General features: G+C 46.1%; 1 protein-coding gene and 1 long non-coding RNA gene across 3 annotated transcripts in view; one reads left to right on the plus strand and one right to left on the minus strand.

The window, feature by feature from the left end:
* LOC139247118 (uncharacterized) overlaps positions 1-15,915 on the plus strand; it is a 148,016-nt gene that overhangs the window by 83,658 nt on the left and 48,443 nt on the right. The gene's annotated exons all lie outside the window — the stretch shown is intronic.
* Positions 13,637-15,915, minus strand: part of ednraa (endothelin receptor type Aa) — a 79,678-nt gene continuing 77,399 nt past the window's right edge. Inside the window, exon 7 of the mRNA XM_070871522.1 lies at positions 13,637-14,788. Within this exon, the coding sequence (XP_070727623.1) occupies positions 14,642-14,788 (147 nt within the window). The 3' untranslated portion in view covers positions 13,637-14,641. The remainder of the gene's footprint in view (positions 14,789-15,915) is intronic.

Raw genomic sequence — 15,915 nt, forward strand, 5'->3', positions numbered from 1 at the left:
CTCTGAATTAACTGTGTCACTTTCCATCTTAATCAAGACACAACAAGATTGTTAATTAATCCTTTCTCATTACACATCACCCAGTCTAGGATGGCCAGCCCTCTAGTTGGTTCCTCAACATATTGGTCCAGAAAACCATCCCTAATACACTCCAGGAAATCCTCCTCCACCGCATTGCTACCAGTTTGGTTAGCCCAGTCAATATGTAGAATAAAGTTGCCCATGATAACTGCTGTACCTTTATTGCATGCATCCTAAATTTCTTGTTAGATGCTGTCCCCATCCTCACTACTACTGTTTGGTGGTCTGTACACAACTCCCACTAGCGTTTTCTGCCCTTTGGTATTCCATAGCTCCAGCCTTACAGATTCCACATCATCCAAGCTAATGTCCTTCCTTACTATTGCATTAATTTTCTCTTTAACCAGCAACGCCACCCCAACCCCTTTTTCTTTCTGTCTATCCTTCCTAAATGTTGAATGCCCCTGGATGTTGAGTTCCCAGCCTTGGTCACTCTGGAGCCATGTCTCCGTGATGCCAATTACATCATATCCATTAACTGCTATCTGTGCAGTTAATTCGTCCACCTTATTTCGAATACTCCTCGCATTGAGGCACAGAGCCTTCAGGCTTGTCTTTTTAACACCCTTTGCCTCTTTAGGATTTTGCTGTAATGTGTCCCTTTTTGCTTTTTGCTTCCTAAATGTTGAATACCCCTGGATGTTGAGTTCCCAGCCTTGGTAACCCTGGAGCCATGTCTCCGAGATGCCAATTATATCATATCCGTTAACTGCTATCTGCGCAGTTAATTCGTCCACCTTATTCTGAATACTCCTCGTATTGAGGCACAGAGCCTTCAGGCTTATCTTTTTAACACCCTTTGCCCCTTTAGAATTTGGCTGTACTGTGGCCCTTTTTGTTTTTTGCCTTGGGTTTCTCTGCCCTCCACTTTTACTATTTTCCTTTCTATCTTTTGCTTCTGCCTCCATTTTATTTCCCTCTGTCTCCCTGCATAGGTTCCCATCCCCCTGCTATATTAGTTTAACTCCTCCCCAACAGCACTAGCAAACAATCCCCCTAGGACATTGGTTCCGGTCGTGCCGAGGTGCAGACCGTCCGGTTTGTACTGGTCCCACCTCCCATATCAAGCCCATGTGATGGCTGATGTGCAACGATTACCACACATTAAAAAAATTCACGCACAGGCATCTTCCACCCCCTCAATTGGAGTTCAGGACTGGAACATCGGATCCTTCATCAAAACACCTGTGTACTCGTGGAAGCAAGTCATCCTCGTTCGAGGGACCGCCTACGATGATGACACTTCAATGCAAGGAGTATAGGAAACAAGGAAGATGAACTGAGAGCACAGATAGACACTTTGGAGTATGATTTCATAGCTATTACTGACATATGCCTGAAAGAAGGGAAGGTATGGCAGCTCAACATTCCTGGTTACAGGATTTTCAAACGGGATAGAGAGTAGGGTAAAAAAAGGAGCGGGGGTGGGGGGGAGGGGCGGGGGGTGGGGGGAGGGTGGTCGGAGTATTGATTAAACAATTACAGCTGTGAGGAGGGAGGATATGTTAGAAGGATCATCAAATTAGGCCATATGGGTTTGAATTGAAGAACGAAAAGGGGGCGATCACACTGCTGGCAGTGTACTATAGACCCCCAAATAGTCAAAGGGAGATAGAAGAGCAAATATGCAGGCAAATTTCTGAGAAGTGCAAAAACTATAGGGCAGTAATAGTTGGGGATTTCAACTACCGTAATATTAACTGGAATAAAATTAGTTAATGGTATAGAGGGTGCAGAATTCCTAAATTTCATTCAGGAGAACTATTTTAGCCAGCATGTAACTAGCCCAACAAGGGAGGGGACGGTTCTGGACTTAGTTTTAGGGAATGAAGCTGGACGGGCGGAAGGGGCATCAGTTGGAGAGCATTTTGGTGCTCGTGACCATAATTCAGTAAGATTTAGGGTAGTTATGGAAAAGGTCAACGTTAGACCAGGAATAAAAGTTTTCAATTGGGGAAAAGCCAATTTTGCTAGGCTGGGATGGGATTTAGCAAAAGTGCACTGGAAATGGTTACTTCAAGGTAAATCAGAGCAGTGGGAGGCATTCAAGGAAGAAATCCTGAGGGTTCAGAGCAAGTATGTTCCTTTAAAGAAAAAGGGTGGGATTAACAAATCTAGAGCCCCTTGGATGTCAAGGGACATACAGGGTAGGATAAAGAAGAAAAGGGAGTCTTATGACAGATACTGAGAGCTCAATACTGCAGAAACTCTAGAGGAGTATAGAAAGTGCAGGGAAGAAATTAAAAAGGAAATTAGGAAAGCAATGTGGGAGCATGAAAAAAATGTTGGCAAGTAAAATCAAGGAAAACCCAAAGATGTTTTATAAATACAGTAAGAGCAAGAGGATAACTGAAGAGTGGGGCCTATTCAAGACCATAAAGATAATCTGTGTGTGGAGGCAGAAGACATGGATATGGTTCTTAATGAATACTTCGCATCTTGTTTTCACAAGAGAGGCAATGCAATCAGGGAAGAGGAGTGTGAAATATTAAATGAAATAAACATAGTGAGAGAGGAAGTATTAAGGGGCTTAGCAGTTTTGAAAGTGGATAAATCCCCAGGCCCAGGTGAAATGTATCCCAGGCTGTTAAGAGAAGCAAAAGAGGAAATAGCCTCTGACCATCATTTTCCAGTCACTCTGGCTACAGGTGTGGTGCCAGAGGACTGAAGGATTGCTAATTTTGTACCTTTCTTTAAAAAGGGAGCAAGAGATAGACCGAGTAATTACAGGCCAGTCAGCCTAATCTCGGTGGTGGGAAAATTATTGGAAAAAATTCTGAGGGACAGGATAAATTTTCACTTAGAAAGACACGGCTTAATCAAAGACAGTCAGCATGGATTTATTAAGGGAAGATCGTGTCTGACTAACTTAATTGAATTTTTCAGGAGATAACCAGGAGGGTCGATGAGGGTAATATATTTTATGTAGTGTATATGGATTTTAGGGGTATGATTAAGAAATTTGCAGATGATAATGAAGAAGAAAGCTGCGGCCTGCAGGAGGATATCAATGAACTGATCAGTTGGGCAGAACAGTGGCAAATGGAATTACATCCAGAGAAGTGTGAGGTAAAAGTGCAGCATTCAGAATTTGGAACCCTCGGGACTGAAGCCGTTCCGGATTCTGTGTTTTTCCGGACTTTGGATCATCTTTCTGACATCACGTTTCCGGAAACACCCGAGTCCAGGTTCGAGTATTTCCAGATTTCGGAACGTCAGAAAGGTGGCTCCCTGCCGAGGAGGTGTTTGGGCCGCTGGCCCGACCATGGAGGAGTTGTTCGGGTGGAGCCCCGCCGCTAAGGAGGTGTTCGGGAGGGGCCCGCCATGGAGGAGTTGTTCAGGTGGGTCCCCACCGAGGTGGAGCTGTTCAGGGGGGGCCCCACCGAGGAGAAGGTGTTCGTGCGGGTCCCACCATGGTGGAGCTGTTCGGGCAGGGCCCCACCAAGGAGAAGGTGTTTGGGCGGGCTCCGCCATGGTGCAACTGTTCGGGCGGGTCCCTGCCAAGGTGGAGCTGTTGGGTAGGGCCCCGCTGAGGTGGAGTTGTTCGGGCGTGTCCCCACCAAGGAGGTGTTCGGGTGGGCCCCACCATGGAGGAGCTGTTCGGGCGGGGCCCCGCTTCCAAGGAAATGTTCGGCGGATCCCGCCGCCAAGGAGGTGTTTGGGCGGGCCTCGTCGCCAAGTAAATGTTTGGGCCAGTGGGCCCCGTCGCAGATGAGGTGTCGGGGCAAGCCGGTGAGGAGGCTCCAAGGTAAGGACAGCGGTGGCGAGCAGGGCGAGGCGAGCGTCAGCGAGGTAAGGGCAGCGGTGGTGAGGCCCAAGGTCGGGCAGCGGCGGGGCCCCGAGGTTGACAGGGTCAGCGGGTCCGGATTCCAGAACATTTTACGGATTCCGGACGATCCGGTCACCGATCGGTCTGGAGTCCAGATTCCGGAACATTCCGGATTCCGGAATTCCGGATTTTGAACACTGCACCTGTAATGCATATGAGGAGGGTTAACAAGTCAAGGGCATACACATTAAATGGTAGGGCACTGAGAAGTGTAGAGGAACAAAGGGACCTTGGAGTGCATGTCCATAGATCCCTGAAAGTAGCAGGCCAGGTAGATAATGTGGTTAAGAAGGCATATGGAATACTTGCCTTAATTAGCCGAGGCATAGAATGCAAGAGTGAGTTGGTTATGCTTGAACTGTATAAAACACGAGTTAGGCCACAGCTAGATTACTGCATGCAATTCTGGTCACCACATTACAGGAAATATATGATTGCATGAGAAAGGGTGTAGAGGAGATTTACGAGGGTGTTGCTTGGTCTGGAGAATTTTGGTTGTGAGGAAAGATTGAATAGGCTGGGTTTGTTTTCTTTGGAACAGAGGTATATAAAATTACGAGGGGCCTAGATCGAGTGGATAGGATAGCAGAGGGGTCAACAACCAGGGAACATAGATTTAAAGTAATTGGTAGGAGGTTTAGAGGGGATATGAAGAGAAATATCTTCACCCAGAGGGTGGTGAGGGTCTGGAATTCACTGCTGAAAGGGTGGTAGAGGCAGAAACCCTCACCGCATTTAAAAAGTACTTGGATGTGCACTTGAAGTGCTGCAACCTACATGGCTATGGACCAAGAGCTGGAAAGTGGGATTCGGCTGAATAGCTCTTTGTCGGCCGGCGCGGACACGGTGTGTCAAAATGGCCTCCTTCCATGCTGTAAATTTCTATGATTCTATGAGAGGACTGTTCTATGTAGAAAGATTGCGTAGAATGTGCCTATATTTTCTGGAGTTTAGAAGAATGAGAGGTGATCTCATTGAAAGGTATGACATTTTTAGAGGGTAGTTACTGAGAGGCTGTTTCCCCGGGAGAGTCAAAATCTAGAGGTAATAGTCTCAGGGTGAGGGATCAACATTTAGGAATGAGATGAGGAGAAATTTCGTCACGCTGAGGTTTATGAATCTTTGGAATTCTCTACTCCAGAGGGCAGTGGATGTTCCGTTGTTGAATATATTCAGTGCTGAGCTCGATAGAATTTTGGGCACTAAAGGAATCAAGGGATAGGGGGATAGGGCGGGAAAGTGGAGTTTATGTAGTTCAGCCATGATCTTATTGAATGGTGGAGCAGGCTCGAAGGGCCATAAGACCCACTCCTGCTCCTATTTCTTATGTTGTTATGAGAGAAAATAAGGGCTAAATTCATTGGGCTAGCACCTCCACTTTTGTGCTTATCGCCCCAAAATTGGCGTTATTTCCGGCGTGTGCGGTATAAAAGGGGCTTTAGATTGCCGGCTTCTCGCCCATTCTCAAAGCATCTAGTTTACGTTTTTGAAAATGAGCCTTACCACGAGCAATAGGAAATGGGCGGTAGCGTTAAATTTTTTTGACCTTCTGCTATAAAGTGTGGCCGTCCTTAGCTCGATTTCCACGATTCAGGAGGCAAAGGATCATCATGACATGCGCAGAAGAGGAGACAGAGAAAGAGGGAGCTCAGAGGGACTGAAAGCGTGTGTGGCTGTGGTGTGTGTTTGTCTGGCTGTTGTGGGAGGAACGACGGAGATTCACCAGCAGCAAAAAGCCTGCTAAACACCAAGAACATAGTTGAATCCGAGTTTTTGTCCAACAAATAAGATATAACATGGAAGGGATGGAGGAGACCCTGGAGCTGGTAGCCAGGAACACTGGTGGCAGAGGGCTCCCAGTGGTCCCGAAGCGTGGCACTGCACCCCGAGGTGCCGCACCCCCATTGCCAACCACACATGAGAGCCAGCAGCAACATCTTGCTCATGACTCAGGGCACGCTTCCACCTCGGGACCGTCCTCTCCCATATCCATCCATGCAGCGCTTTGGCCATCACCCCCCCCCTCCCAATGAAGCATCGCCTGAGGAGCTCCTCGGCCAGGCGGCTTGAAGTCAGGAGGGTAAGAGTAAGGGGTAGAGGTAGGGAGGATAAGTGGGGATGGGGGGAATGGGTTGGTTTGTACAGAAATACTCTTCATTTCAGACTAATGTTAGGTTTAAATGTTTTTTATTTAACAAAACCTTGTAGCACATTGGCTCAGATAGGTGCGCCATTACACACAGGTGATTCCTGTGTGTAATCAACTTAAACTTTAACTGTCACCAAGGTGATGCCCACCATTGATGTATGACCTGCACATCCAGCAGTGAGTCAGCCTTGTGAATAACACCAACGTTCTTTCAGGCAAAGCGATCATTGATGAGCTCCTGACGTAAGGCTCTTGCAGCTATCATGCCACCATGGGGGTGGGGGCATGGCTTCAACATCAGCCTTATTGTCTGGGCCGATGTCAGCGTCTGCCTCCTCGTCCTCCTCTTCCTCTCTCTGGTGAGGTGGACTGTCAGACTCATCAGGCAATTCTTGTCCCTTCCTGATAGCCAAGTTGTGCAGCATGAAGCACACCACCACAAATTGAGCTACCTGCTTAGGGTGATATTGGAGGTCGCCTTCTGAGTGGTCCAGGCATCTAAAGCCTTTTTTTTCATGATATTGCAAGTTGCTCTGTGGCTCTCGCTGTATCGCCTCTCGGCCTCGGTGTGGGTGTCACGCAAGGCGGTCATCAGCCAGGTGGCGAGGCCATATCCTTTGTCACCAAGCATTCAGCATTGACCTTGTGGCTGAATATTAAACAAGTCAGATACAGTGCTCACACGCAGGATGTGAGCATCATGGATGCTGCTCGGAAATTGAGCATTCACTGCCAGTATAATTTGTTGGTGGTCGATAGCCAGTTGGACATTCAGGGAGTGGAATCTCTTGCGGTTCCTGAAAACCTCAACATCCTGAAAAGGTGCCAGCATCGCAATGTGCTGTATGGGGTAGAGTGTGGTGTCAGATTCACCTCTGACCTTCTGAGCGGTTCGAATCGCTCCCACTCTCTGGTTCTAGACTTTGCATTTATTTGGGGGATGTGACAAAGTGCAAGAGACAACTGTTTTGGTGCAAAGAACTTTGATTTTATTGCAGACAAGTACAATGTCAAGCTTGAAATGACTAGAATAAAGAACACTTCACCACACATTCAAAAGGGGTTACAGAAAGAATACACCTCCCACCTCCCAATGCCTAACTCTGACTAGGTTAAACTCCAGGGCAGACAGGGTTATGCTCACCAATCCTTTATTATCCGTTGGCGGTGGTTCACGATTTTGGGGTTCGCTGGACTCTGTAGGTTCTGCTTGCTGTACCCCGAACATCGTAGAGGACTTCTGACTGCGTAGTCTTTAGTTGGGCGCATATTGGACTTATGGGGTGAGTACCCACTTTCTTTCATTAGAAATAGCTTTTAAAGTCTTTTTAGGTAAGGTTTCACCTGTTGGTAGCTAGGACTAGATTGCAGAGTGAAAACTTTTGAATCTTCGGTTTCTTTTTGAGGAGTTTTGGTTTTGGAATTGGTCGATCGCGGTGCTTTCAATGTTACCAGGTTGGCTGTGGTCAGTTGTTGCCACAATGGTGATGTCCGAAGTTCTTGGGGCTGCTTTCTGCTGTGATGATGTTCTTCCTTCTTCTTTCGGTAGCAGGGCAGTGTGGCCCCGGGAGTGTCGTCAAGGTTGGAGAGGCTTGTTAAAACTGCTGTGGTGGTCTCTCTCTCCTTTTTCCCTTCTTGATGCTCTATGATGCTATGCCTAAACTTTGTTAAAACAAGGCCCCAGTTATACTTTGGGAGCCGTTCTAATCTTCGCGCCAAATCAGCCCCGATTCTTTGTTTAATTTTTGGCGGGTTTGATATCTCTTTGTCATATTTTGACGGGCCCATTAATGTTAACCTGCCTCGGACGTGTCGATCTCTTGAATTTGTTTCTTGATCGGGAAAAAATTAGCTTTGGTATTTGCACTGTCTGCCTAGGCCTGGGTTTCCATGCGGGCTGGATGGGCCATTAACATTATGTATGCATTGCATGGGTTTCCTGCTCGGGGTGATGGCTGGCTATTTCTGGGTTGATTGTTGCTATGTTAATTTCTCCTGGGGAGAAGGATTTTCGAGTTTATACAATTCCCCAGCCGATTTGTTTAGCTTCAATACCCCAGACAGCTTCAATACCCAAAACTGGTTTCTTTTGAAGGATAGTTATCCTTTAGTTTTCAGCCCTTCCCACATGGACCCAATCTGCCTTGTAAAATCCCAAATCCGATTAAAACTCGTAGTTTCTTCCAGGTGTACTTTAGGATCTCAAACTTTCTGGTTGACCGTTCCAAATTAAATTCCCTTTCCAATGAGTCCAAACACTGAAGAGGTTTTCCCACGAATTTTGCAATCCTACAGTGTGTACCTTCACCTTGCACCCTCCACCTTGGGGAAGTTTGCAATTCTGGAGAATCCTAGCGCCCTCTCACTCTGTGCCTCCCTAGTCATAAGGAAGCTGATCAAGTCCCTCCTGCGTACATACAGGGCTTCAGTGACCTGTCTAATGAAGCAATGTGTGGCATGCTGAGAAAGTCCACAAATGTTTCCAGCTGTAGCCTGAAAAGAACCCGAGGCATAGAATGACAGTGCAGTACTGATGGTGCTGTCAGGCTGCAGATCTGCCCTTATCAGCTGGCATACCTCAGTGATAGCCTCCTTGTGGAAGTGCAATTTCTGAAGGTAGGCAGCGTCGGGCAAGTCGAGGTAAGAATGCTTGCAGGGGGTGTAACGTCTGGTCCTCCTCATCCATCTGTCACTTCTTACATTTGGCACATAATGCAGTGGAGAGGTCCTTTGGTGATGTCGAGTCTGCTGCATGTATTTGATCACCAAGTGCTCAAGTTTCCACGGACCCTTAGAATGGCGTACCTCCGTGAGGTCCGCCGATTTTCTCGAACAAAAAATGCACCTAATTCTTACCGTGGTATTCTCCACACTGATCAGGTCTCCTTGGAACTCGGCGCAGCACTGCAGAACCTGTGGGGGGCGGAGCTATAGCCCTGTGCCGAAAAGAGCGCTGGCAGCTGCGCGTGTGCGCAGTGGAGTCTGCACGTGTGTGCAGTAGCTCCTGGCCCTCCCAGCGCATCCTGGCTCTGGGTGACCCTATCCCTGGCCGAAGGGACGACGCGGTGTTTGCCGCCCCTTTCCTGGACCAAGTGGCCTGCTGCACAGACCGGCCGCTGCCTTCTTGCGCTCACACCAGTTCATTGTTGTAGCCTCTCTCACCCCCATTGCCTGCATTCTCTGCTGCCAGTGCTGCCCCTCCCGTTCAGTTGGCGGAGTGTGTGCACGGTGTGTGCCGAGGGAAGCTTGCCGGGGAGCCCGGGGGAGCAGGAGCTGGAGGAGCCTGGGGGGGAGCAGCTCGAGTCCGAGCCACCAGATCAGCACCAGGAGTCATACAGCACGTTTGTGGCGGAATTCTTCAAGACACGATACTGGGGGGATGAAGCTACTGGTTTGTGTCACTGACCACATCTATGTCAAGAAATTTCAAAGCATTAATGCCTAAAGACAATATCCCTTTTGAAGTTCAAGTTCAAGTTCAAATCGAGGTCAAGACTACAAGAAACAGGTTGGTGTGGGGAGACTTTTGATCGGGGCGGGGGGCGGGGGGGGGGAAGAGTTTTGATGGGGCCGGGGGGAAAGGAGGAGAGTTTCTTTAAATGATTTAGAAAAAGAACAAGCTGCTCGAATTAGAAAAGTTGTCCCTAGACTGTCCGCTGATAGGAGCAGTAAAAAAGGCAGTCAGCACCATCAAAATTCAACTTCTGATCTAAATGATATTAAAAAGTGCATACTTTATGAAGCTTTATATAGTGGAATGTGTAAATTATGCAAAAGTTACAGTACAAGATCTGTATTAGTTGTTGTGAATGTGTTTAGTGCTTTGCAAGGTCCTCTAACTTCCCTTCCGCCCGCTATCTTTGGCTGCCTGCGCCTGATTTGTAAAGTGTCCGCAAGGTTTTTCTGAGCAGACACATACGCTGGCCTGAGTTAGTTTGGAGTAACTTTTTGCTGTCTAAACTTGCTTATTAAATGGCCAAAACAGGCGTAAATGGCTGGTAACGCCCCCTTTTGAAAAAAAAATGAACTAAAAGAAACTGAACTAACTCACTGAAACTGGAGCAAACTAAATGTGGAGAATTGCGATTTTTAAGATACTCCAAAAAAACTAGTTGCTCCAAAAAAATAGGAGCAACTACTGTCGAAACTTGGGCCCCAAGAGAGGGTGAGAAAGGACAGGCCCCATTGCAGTAGCTCTCTGTTTTCCACTGATTGCTCACAAGCAAGGAATACCCCGACGAAGACACCTCTTCAATTCCAGTCGGTCACAGTATGGTCAGATGTTTTCACATCAACTCCAACAACCTGCAGAGTGCATCCGAACTCCGCTGAGGTTGAAGCAGAGCAGCCTTTTAAAGGACGCGACATGCGATCTACAACATGGCGTCCATAACGCTGTGATTCATTCAGGTTAGTTCCACTTTTTGTGGGCAGTTTTTTCAACGAGCGATATTATGGGTGTTATGTGTGCGAGGTGGTGAAATTGACAATGGGCGATCTCATGGCCGCTAGTTTGGGTAAATATGCTCTTTATGGCAAAAAACAGTGGGAGGGCATTAATATTGAATCTCGGCGTTATTTCTGAGCGGAAAGTAACGCTGGGCGATATTATGGGTGTTGAATTCGCCCTTTCTGCTGATTCCACCCAAAAACAGTGGGCGGGTGGTAATATTTTTTCCCAGCGTTAAGCACATGGGGAAAGTAACGCTCGGTGATAAGTTTCTGAAAAATGCCCGCCAGTTTCCATTTTGTGCCAAAATGGGCGATAAATGGGCGTTATACGTCATTTCAGGGGTAAAATGGGCATTAAGTGGGCGTTAAGCATGCAAAAAAAGTGGAGGTTCTAGCCCATTATGACTTAACCGGCAGCATGCTTCCAGTGCAGGCCCACGACGGGAGGCCTGAGGACTGTCCTAAAGTGGACCTCTTGCTGCACTGTAATAATCTGAGTAACCTGCCTTCGCTGTCATGCTTCCAGAGGCAGCCCGCATGTGGCCGAATGGAAATTGGGCTGCTTGCCTTACCAGCAACAGCCCTTAGGTAAGTCCTGGAGGAGGGTGGGGGGTGGAGAAGGGGAAAAAGGGAGGGGAGCCAAGCATGGACTGGCAGCAGCCCACAGTAGTGTTGTGGGGGCCGGGAGAAGTACTCCTACCCATCCCAGCTCCACATCAAGTTAGTATGAAAACAATACTTACATTTTTGGTGACAGCCTTTTAAGGACCGCTGGTTCAGCTGCTTATGGACCAGGTATTGTTGAGTGAAGCAGATCTGGGTTCTGAAATGGGTGCAGGCCCTCATTTCGATATTTACTTGCTCGTTTCAGCCGGCTGGCTGCCGTATGCTCCGCTCAGCGCTGACCAATTTCCGACAGGGGTTCTTAAACAGGCATTAGGCCCCTCATTAGCATGCAGTACAGGCCTAACGCATCTTTAAAATGGCCACCAGCGATCTCTCAATATCTCAAGAGCCCAAATGATATCAGACGTATTTCAGGCATCCTTGGGGCGTAGCACATAGCCCTGCAAAATTGGATCTATTTTCTTCCATTTTGTACCTAAAATTATGGCCGCAACAATGTCCAATTTCTCCACCAGGGCTTCTATGCCCCAAAAAGACTCTTCAATTGGCTGCATTAATTTCCCCTTCCCTCATGGAAATGAAAACGGGCTGCCAACTCGCTATCACCTGTTTACAGTATCGCACAAAATCAAAATGAGCCCCAAACTGTTGAATGATTTTAATGATATCTCCTGCTCTGCTCTCTGCTGGACCCTGCCAACACCCTCCACTGCCTTGTGCCACTTTTATAGTAAGCGTCATTAACAGGATGTGGGCTAGAGGGCAAGACTAACTAAATTTACACATTCACTGTTAATTGGTGCTTAAGCCCAAAAATGAAGGCTCTGTGTGTTAACATGCATTAAACTGGTTCACACTAGGGGAAAATATTGGGAACCTGGGCAACAACATGTTAACTCTCTCGCATAGAGCAATTTTTTCTTGCATGTTGGCAGTGTGGGGCGACACTGCCAAGTCTGATTCCATCTTCAGCCAATATCCATATTTCCAGCAGCAGTCCCTGTCTAACAATCAGAAGCAGGAACCGTGGCTGATTTTTCCTTTCCAGCCCAGGTTGCCGAGGCTAGTTGTATTTCCCTGCCAATTGTTGGCTCAGCACGAGGGAGGCATCAAACATGACTCTTTCTAGATCCAAATGACTCAGCACCACACCGCGCAATGCGTAGATCCACAATGTGGAAGTTAAAAAAACACACACAAACATTAGTAGGATATTCACCAGGGTGGAAAATGAGCATACTCATAATTCAGGCCACAAAAATATAGAAAAGACAAAAATAAATTGTCCGCAGTGGGTTACACAGAAAACATTTTCAAATGAAAGTGGATCCATCTCCGAATGGAAAATCAATAGAGAAACAAATGTTTTAATTCTGCAGTGTATAATTTGCAAAAATCTGCAAAAGGACATAGACAGGCTAAGTGAGTGGGCAAAAATTTGATAGATGGAGTATAATGTTGGAAAGTGTGAGGTCATGCACTTTGGCAGAAAAAAAATCAAAGAGCAAGTTATTATTTAAATGGAGAAAGATTGCAAACTGCCACAGTACAGTTGGACCTGGGGGTACTTGTGCATGAAACGCAAAAGGATAGTATGCAGGTTACACCAATTGATCAGGAAGGCCAATGGTATCTTGGCCTTTATTGCAAAGGGGATGGACTATAAAAGCAGTTACTACAGCTATACAGGTATTGGTGAGGCCACACCTGGAATACTGTGTGCAGTTTTGGTTTCCATATTTACGAAAGGATATACTTGCTTTGGAGGCAGTTCAGAGAAGGTTCACTAGGTTGATTCCGGGGATGAGGGAGTTGACTTATGAGGAAAGGTTGAGTAGGTTGAGCCTTTACTCACTGGAATTCAGAAGAATGAGAGGCGATCTTATCGAAACTTAGAATAAGGGGCCGTCCGTTTAAAACAGAGATGAGGAAGAATTTCTTCTCTCAGAGGGTTGTAAATCTGTGGAATTTGCTGCCTCAGAGAGCTGTGGAGGCTGGAACATTGAATACATTTAAGACAGAAATAGACAGTTTCTTGAACCATAAGAGAATAAGGGGTTATGGGGAACGGGTGGGGAAGTGGAGCTGAGTCCATGATCAGATCAGCCATGATCTTATTGAATGGTGGAGCAGGCTCGAGGGGCCATATAGCTTACTCCTGTTCCTATTTCTTATGTTCTTATGTTCTTATGTAATAGTCGTAGGACATTTTAGAACAAGCAATGCTTTTAGCTTATCAAAAAACAATGGCTGAAATTCAAATAATGGACACAGGCAAGTATATGGAAAGGTAAATCTTTCTGTGAAGTAATCCATCACTATCACACTACTTGTTGCTTTACATTTTAAAATGTGTCAGATGTACTTTAGTCAACATCTGTGAAACAAATGTGAGATTGGATTCGTTAGAGATGGCATATGAACCTTTTGGAAACATCTTTTGTATTTGTATTGTATTTGTCTGCCATGTTGCATTAAATACTCAAACAGCAATTAAATTAAATTACAGAAATGAAGAACCATTCTTGCTTTTATTGCATTTTGGGGGAGGTAGAGGATTCACTACAAACAAAAATAAGTCAGGGCTCATCTGAGACACATTTCATTGCCATAAGGCATTCTAATTTATATAATTTAACAAAATGTTGACGTGGGATTTTTATTCTTCTGATGACTCTGCCACTGAGGCCTTTATATCCATATGTACATCTATGGGACATTTCCAGAAGCTGACAATAATTATGCCCATTTAAGCAAATATATAATAATCACAATTGGTTATATATAAAAAGGGAATGGATATAGCTCCCCAAAAACTAATCACTTAGGTATCATGTAACATTCTCTATGTTTTTGCAGGAGTGAAGAGGACATTTCTTTCCTTTTTTCATAGACTACAGTATTTAAACAAATCTTCATTAAACAATGTTGATATTTGCATTATCTTTTTTCAGTCAACATTTGAATTGAATTGAATTGAATTGAATCAAATTGAATCGCCGAATCTGCCTTCCTGCAGTAAATTCATGTGAAAATATCATTATCGTCCCTGATGATAAAAGACAGGGGTTTTTATATACTGAATACATATGTGAAACAGATCTTCCTTCCTGGATTCTAGCATCTAACAACTTAGTGACATATGTGGTGAAATTTCACAAGACTTGCCCAGTTGTTTTAATTTAAACAGCATGCCAAAGGTGGATGAAAACCTATTGTGGTCCCTAAAGACCTTTCAAGAAGATAATAATCCACACAGATACCTGGCCTGGTGGACGGTGCTTGTTTTCGAATATTTTCTGATAATCAAAAATAATCAACGCTCATACAGAAACAAACTCGTTGGAACAGGGAGCCCAAAATGGGTCTGAGATGATGAGTTCAACTCACAATCCATCTTCTGTTCCACCGCAGAGGGTGTTATAGATACAGTTTGAGATGCAGAGGAGCGTGCGAGCTCTACTCATACTGCATTTCCCAACGTCGACAGGAAATATCACCTTTCAGTTCATGCTATCCTTCCGGCTGCTACGATCGCAAGGGTTATTGTGCTCATGGTTTTTCCAATGCAAATCTACATGTTTGGAGGTGTCGTTCATGGGCATCACGTTCATGAGAGCTTGGCTCTGGCAGCAGCAGCACAAACAGGACTGAAAGACACACAGAAAATTAACATATTAGCTTTCTAATTTGCCTGTCAGCAGAAGCAGTTGTGGTGAGAAAAAGGATTGTTGAAAATGGGCACAGAACGATGCCTTATTATTATACACTTCTAAACACAAACTGACACATAGGCATCGATTATAACTTGATGAGGGATTGGTGCGTGGGCGACTCGAAGCAGGCAGCTTGCTGGAGGAAGAGAATGGATCGAGGCCTGGGCGATTTTCACCGCCGGGCCTCATTTTTGCATTGCACATCTGCCCCCACCCTAAAGTGGTGGGAATGATGTCAAGGCCTGCGGAAGGGAGTGAGAATTGGGCCAGGAGCTGGATGCCATCAAGGACCAAAGGGAACAGCTGGGCTGAGGGTTTCAGAGCCCATGCTGGTCAAGGGAGGGAGTGTAAGGTTCACAGCAGTGGAGTCGCAAGGATTCCTGGTCCCCAATTATTCCATCCAAAATTTAGTTCACTGTGCAGGTGGCAAGAATACCCATCCAGAGCTGGCAAGTCCTTCCTTACATAGCTATGTTGGGTCCCAATGAAGCCACCAGACCCAACTGCAATTTTAACTGAAGCCTAAGCAGACAAGCCGCTGCAATTTTCCCACCAGGTGGAGCCAGTTAGGTCCGTCCGGAAAGAAAACGTCAAAAAATATGTTTTTTTCTTTCCTTTGTTGCAGGAGAAGCAGGAGTACTCCTTTGAGCCCCATAGAACATAAAAAATAGAAGCAAGTGTAGCCCATTTGGCCCCTCGAGCCTGCTCCGCATTCAATAAGATCATGGCTGATCTGATCAAGGACTCAGCTCCACTTCCCTGCCCGCTCCCCATAACCCTTTACTCCCTTATCACTCAAAAATCTGTCTATCTTCGCCTTAAATATGTTCAATGACCCAGTCTCCACAGCTCTCTGGGGCAGAGAATTCCACAGATTTACAACCCTCTGAGAGAAGGAATTTCTCCTCATCTCTGTTTTAACTGGGCGGCCCCTTATTCTAAGATCATGCCCTCTAGTTCTAGTCTCCCCCAACAGTGGAAACATCCTCTCTGCATCCACCTTGTCAAGCCCCCTCATAATCTTATACGTTTCGATAAGATCACCTCTCATTCTTCTGAAC

The sequence above is a fragment of the Pristiophorus japonicus genome, chromosome 2 (genome assembly GCF_044704955.1).
Source record: "Pristiophorus japonicus isolate sPriJap1 chromosome 2, sPriJap1.hap1, whole genome shotgun sequence".
Taxonomy (NCBI): Eukaryota; Metazoa; Chordata; class Chondrichthyes; family Pristiophoridae; genus Pristiophorus; species Pristiophorus japonicus.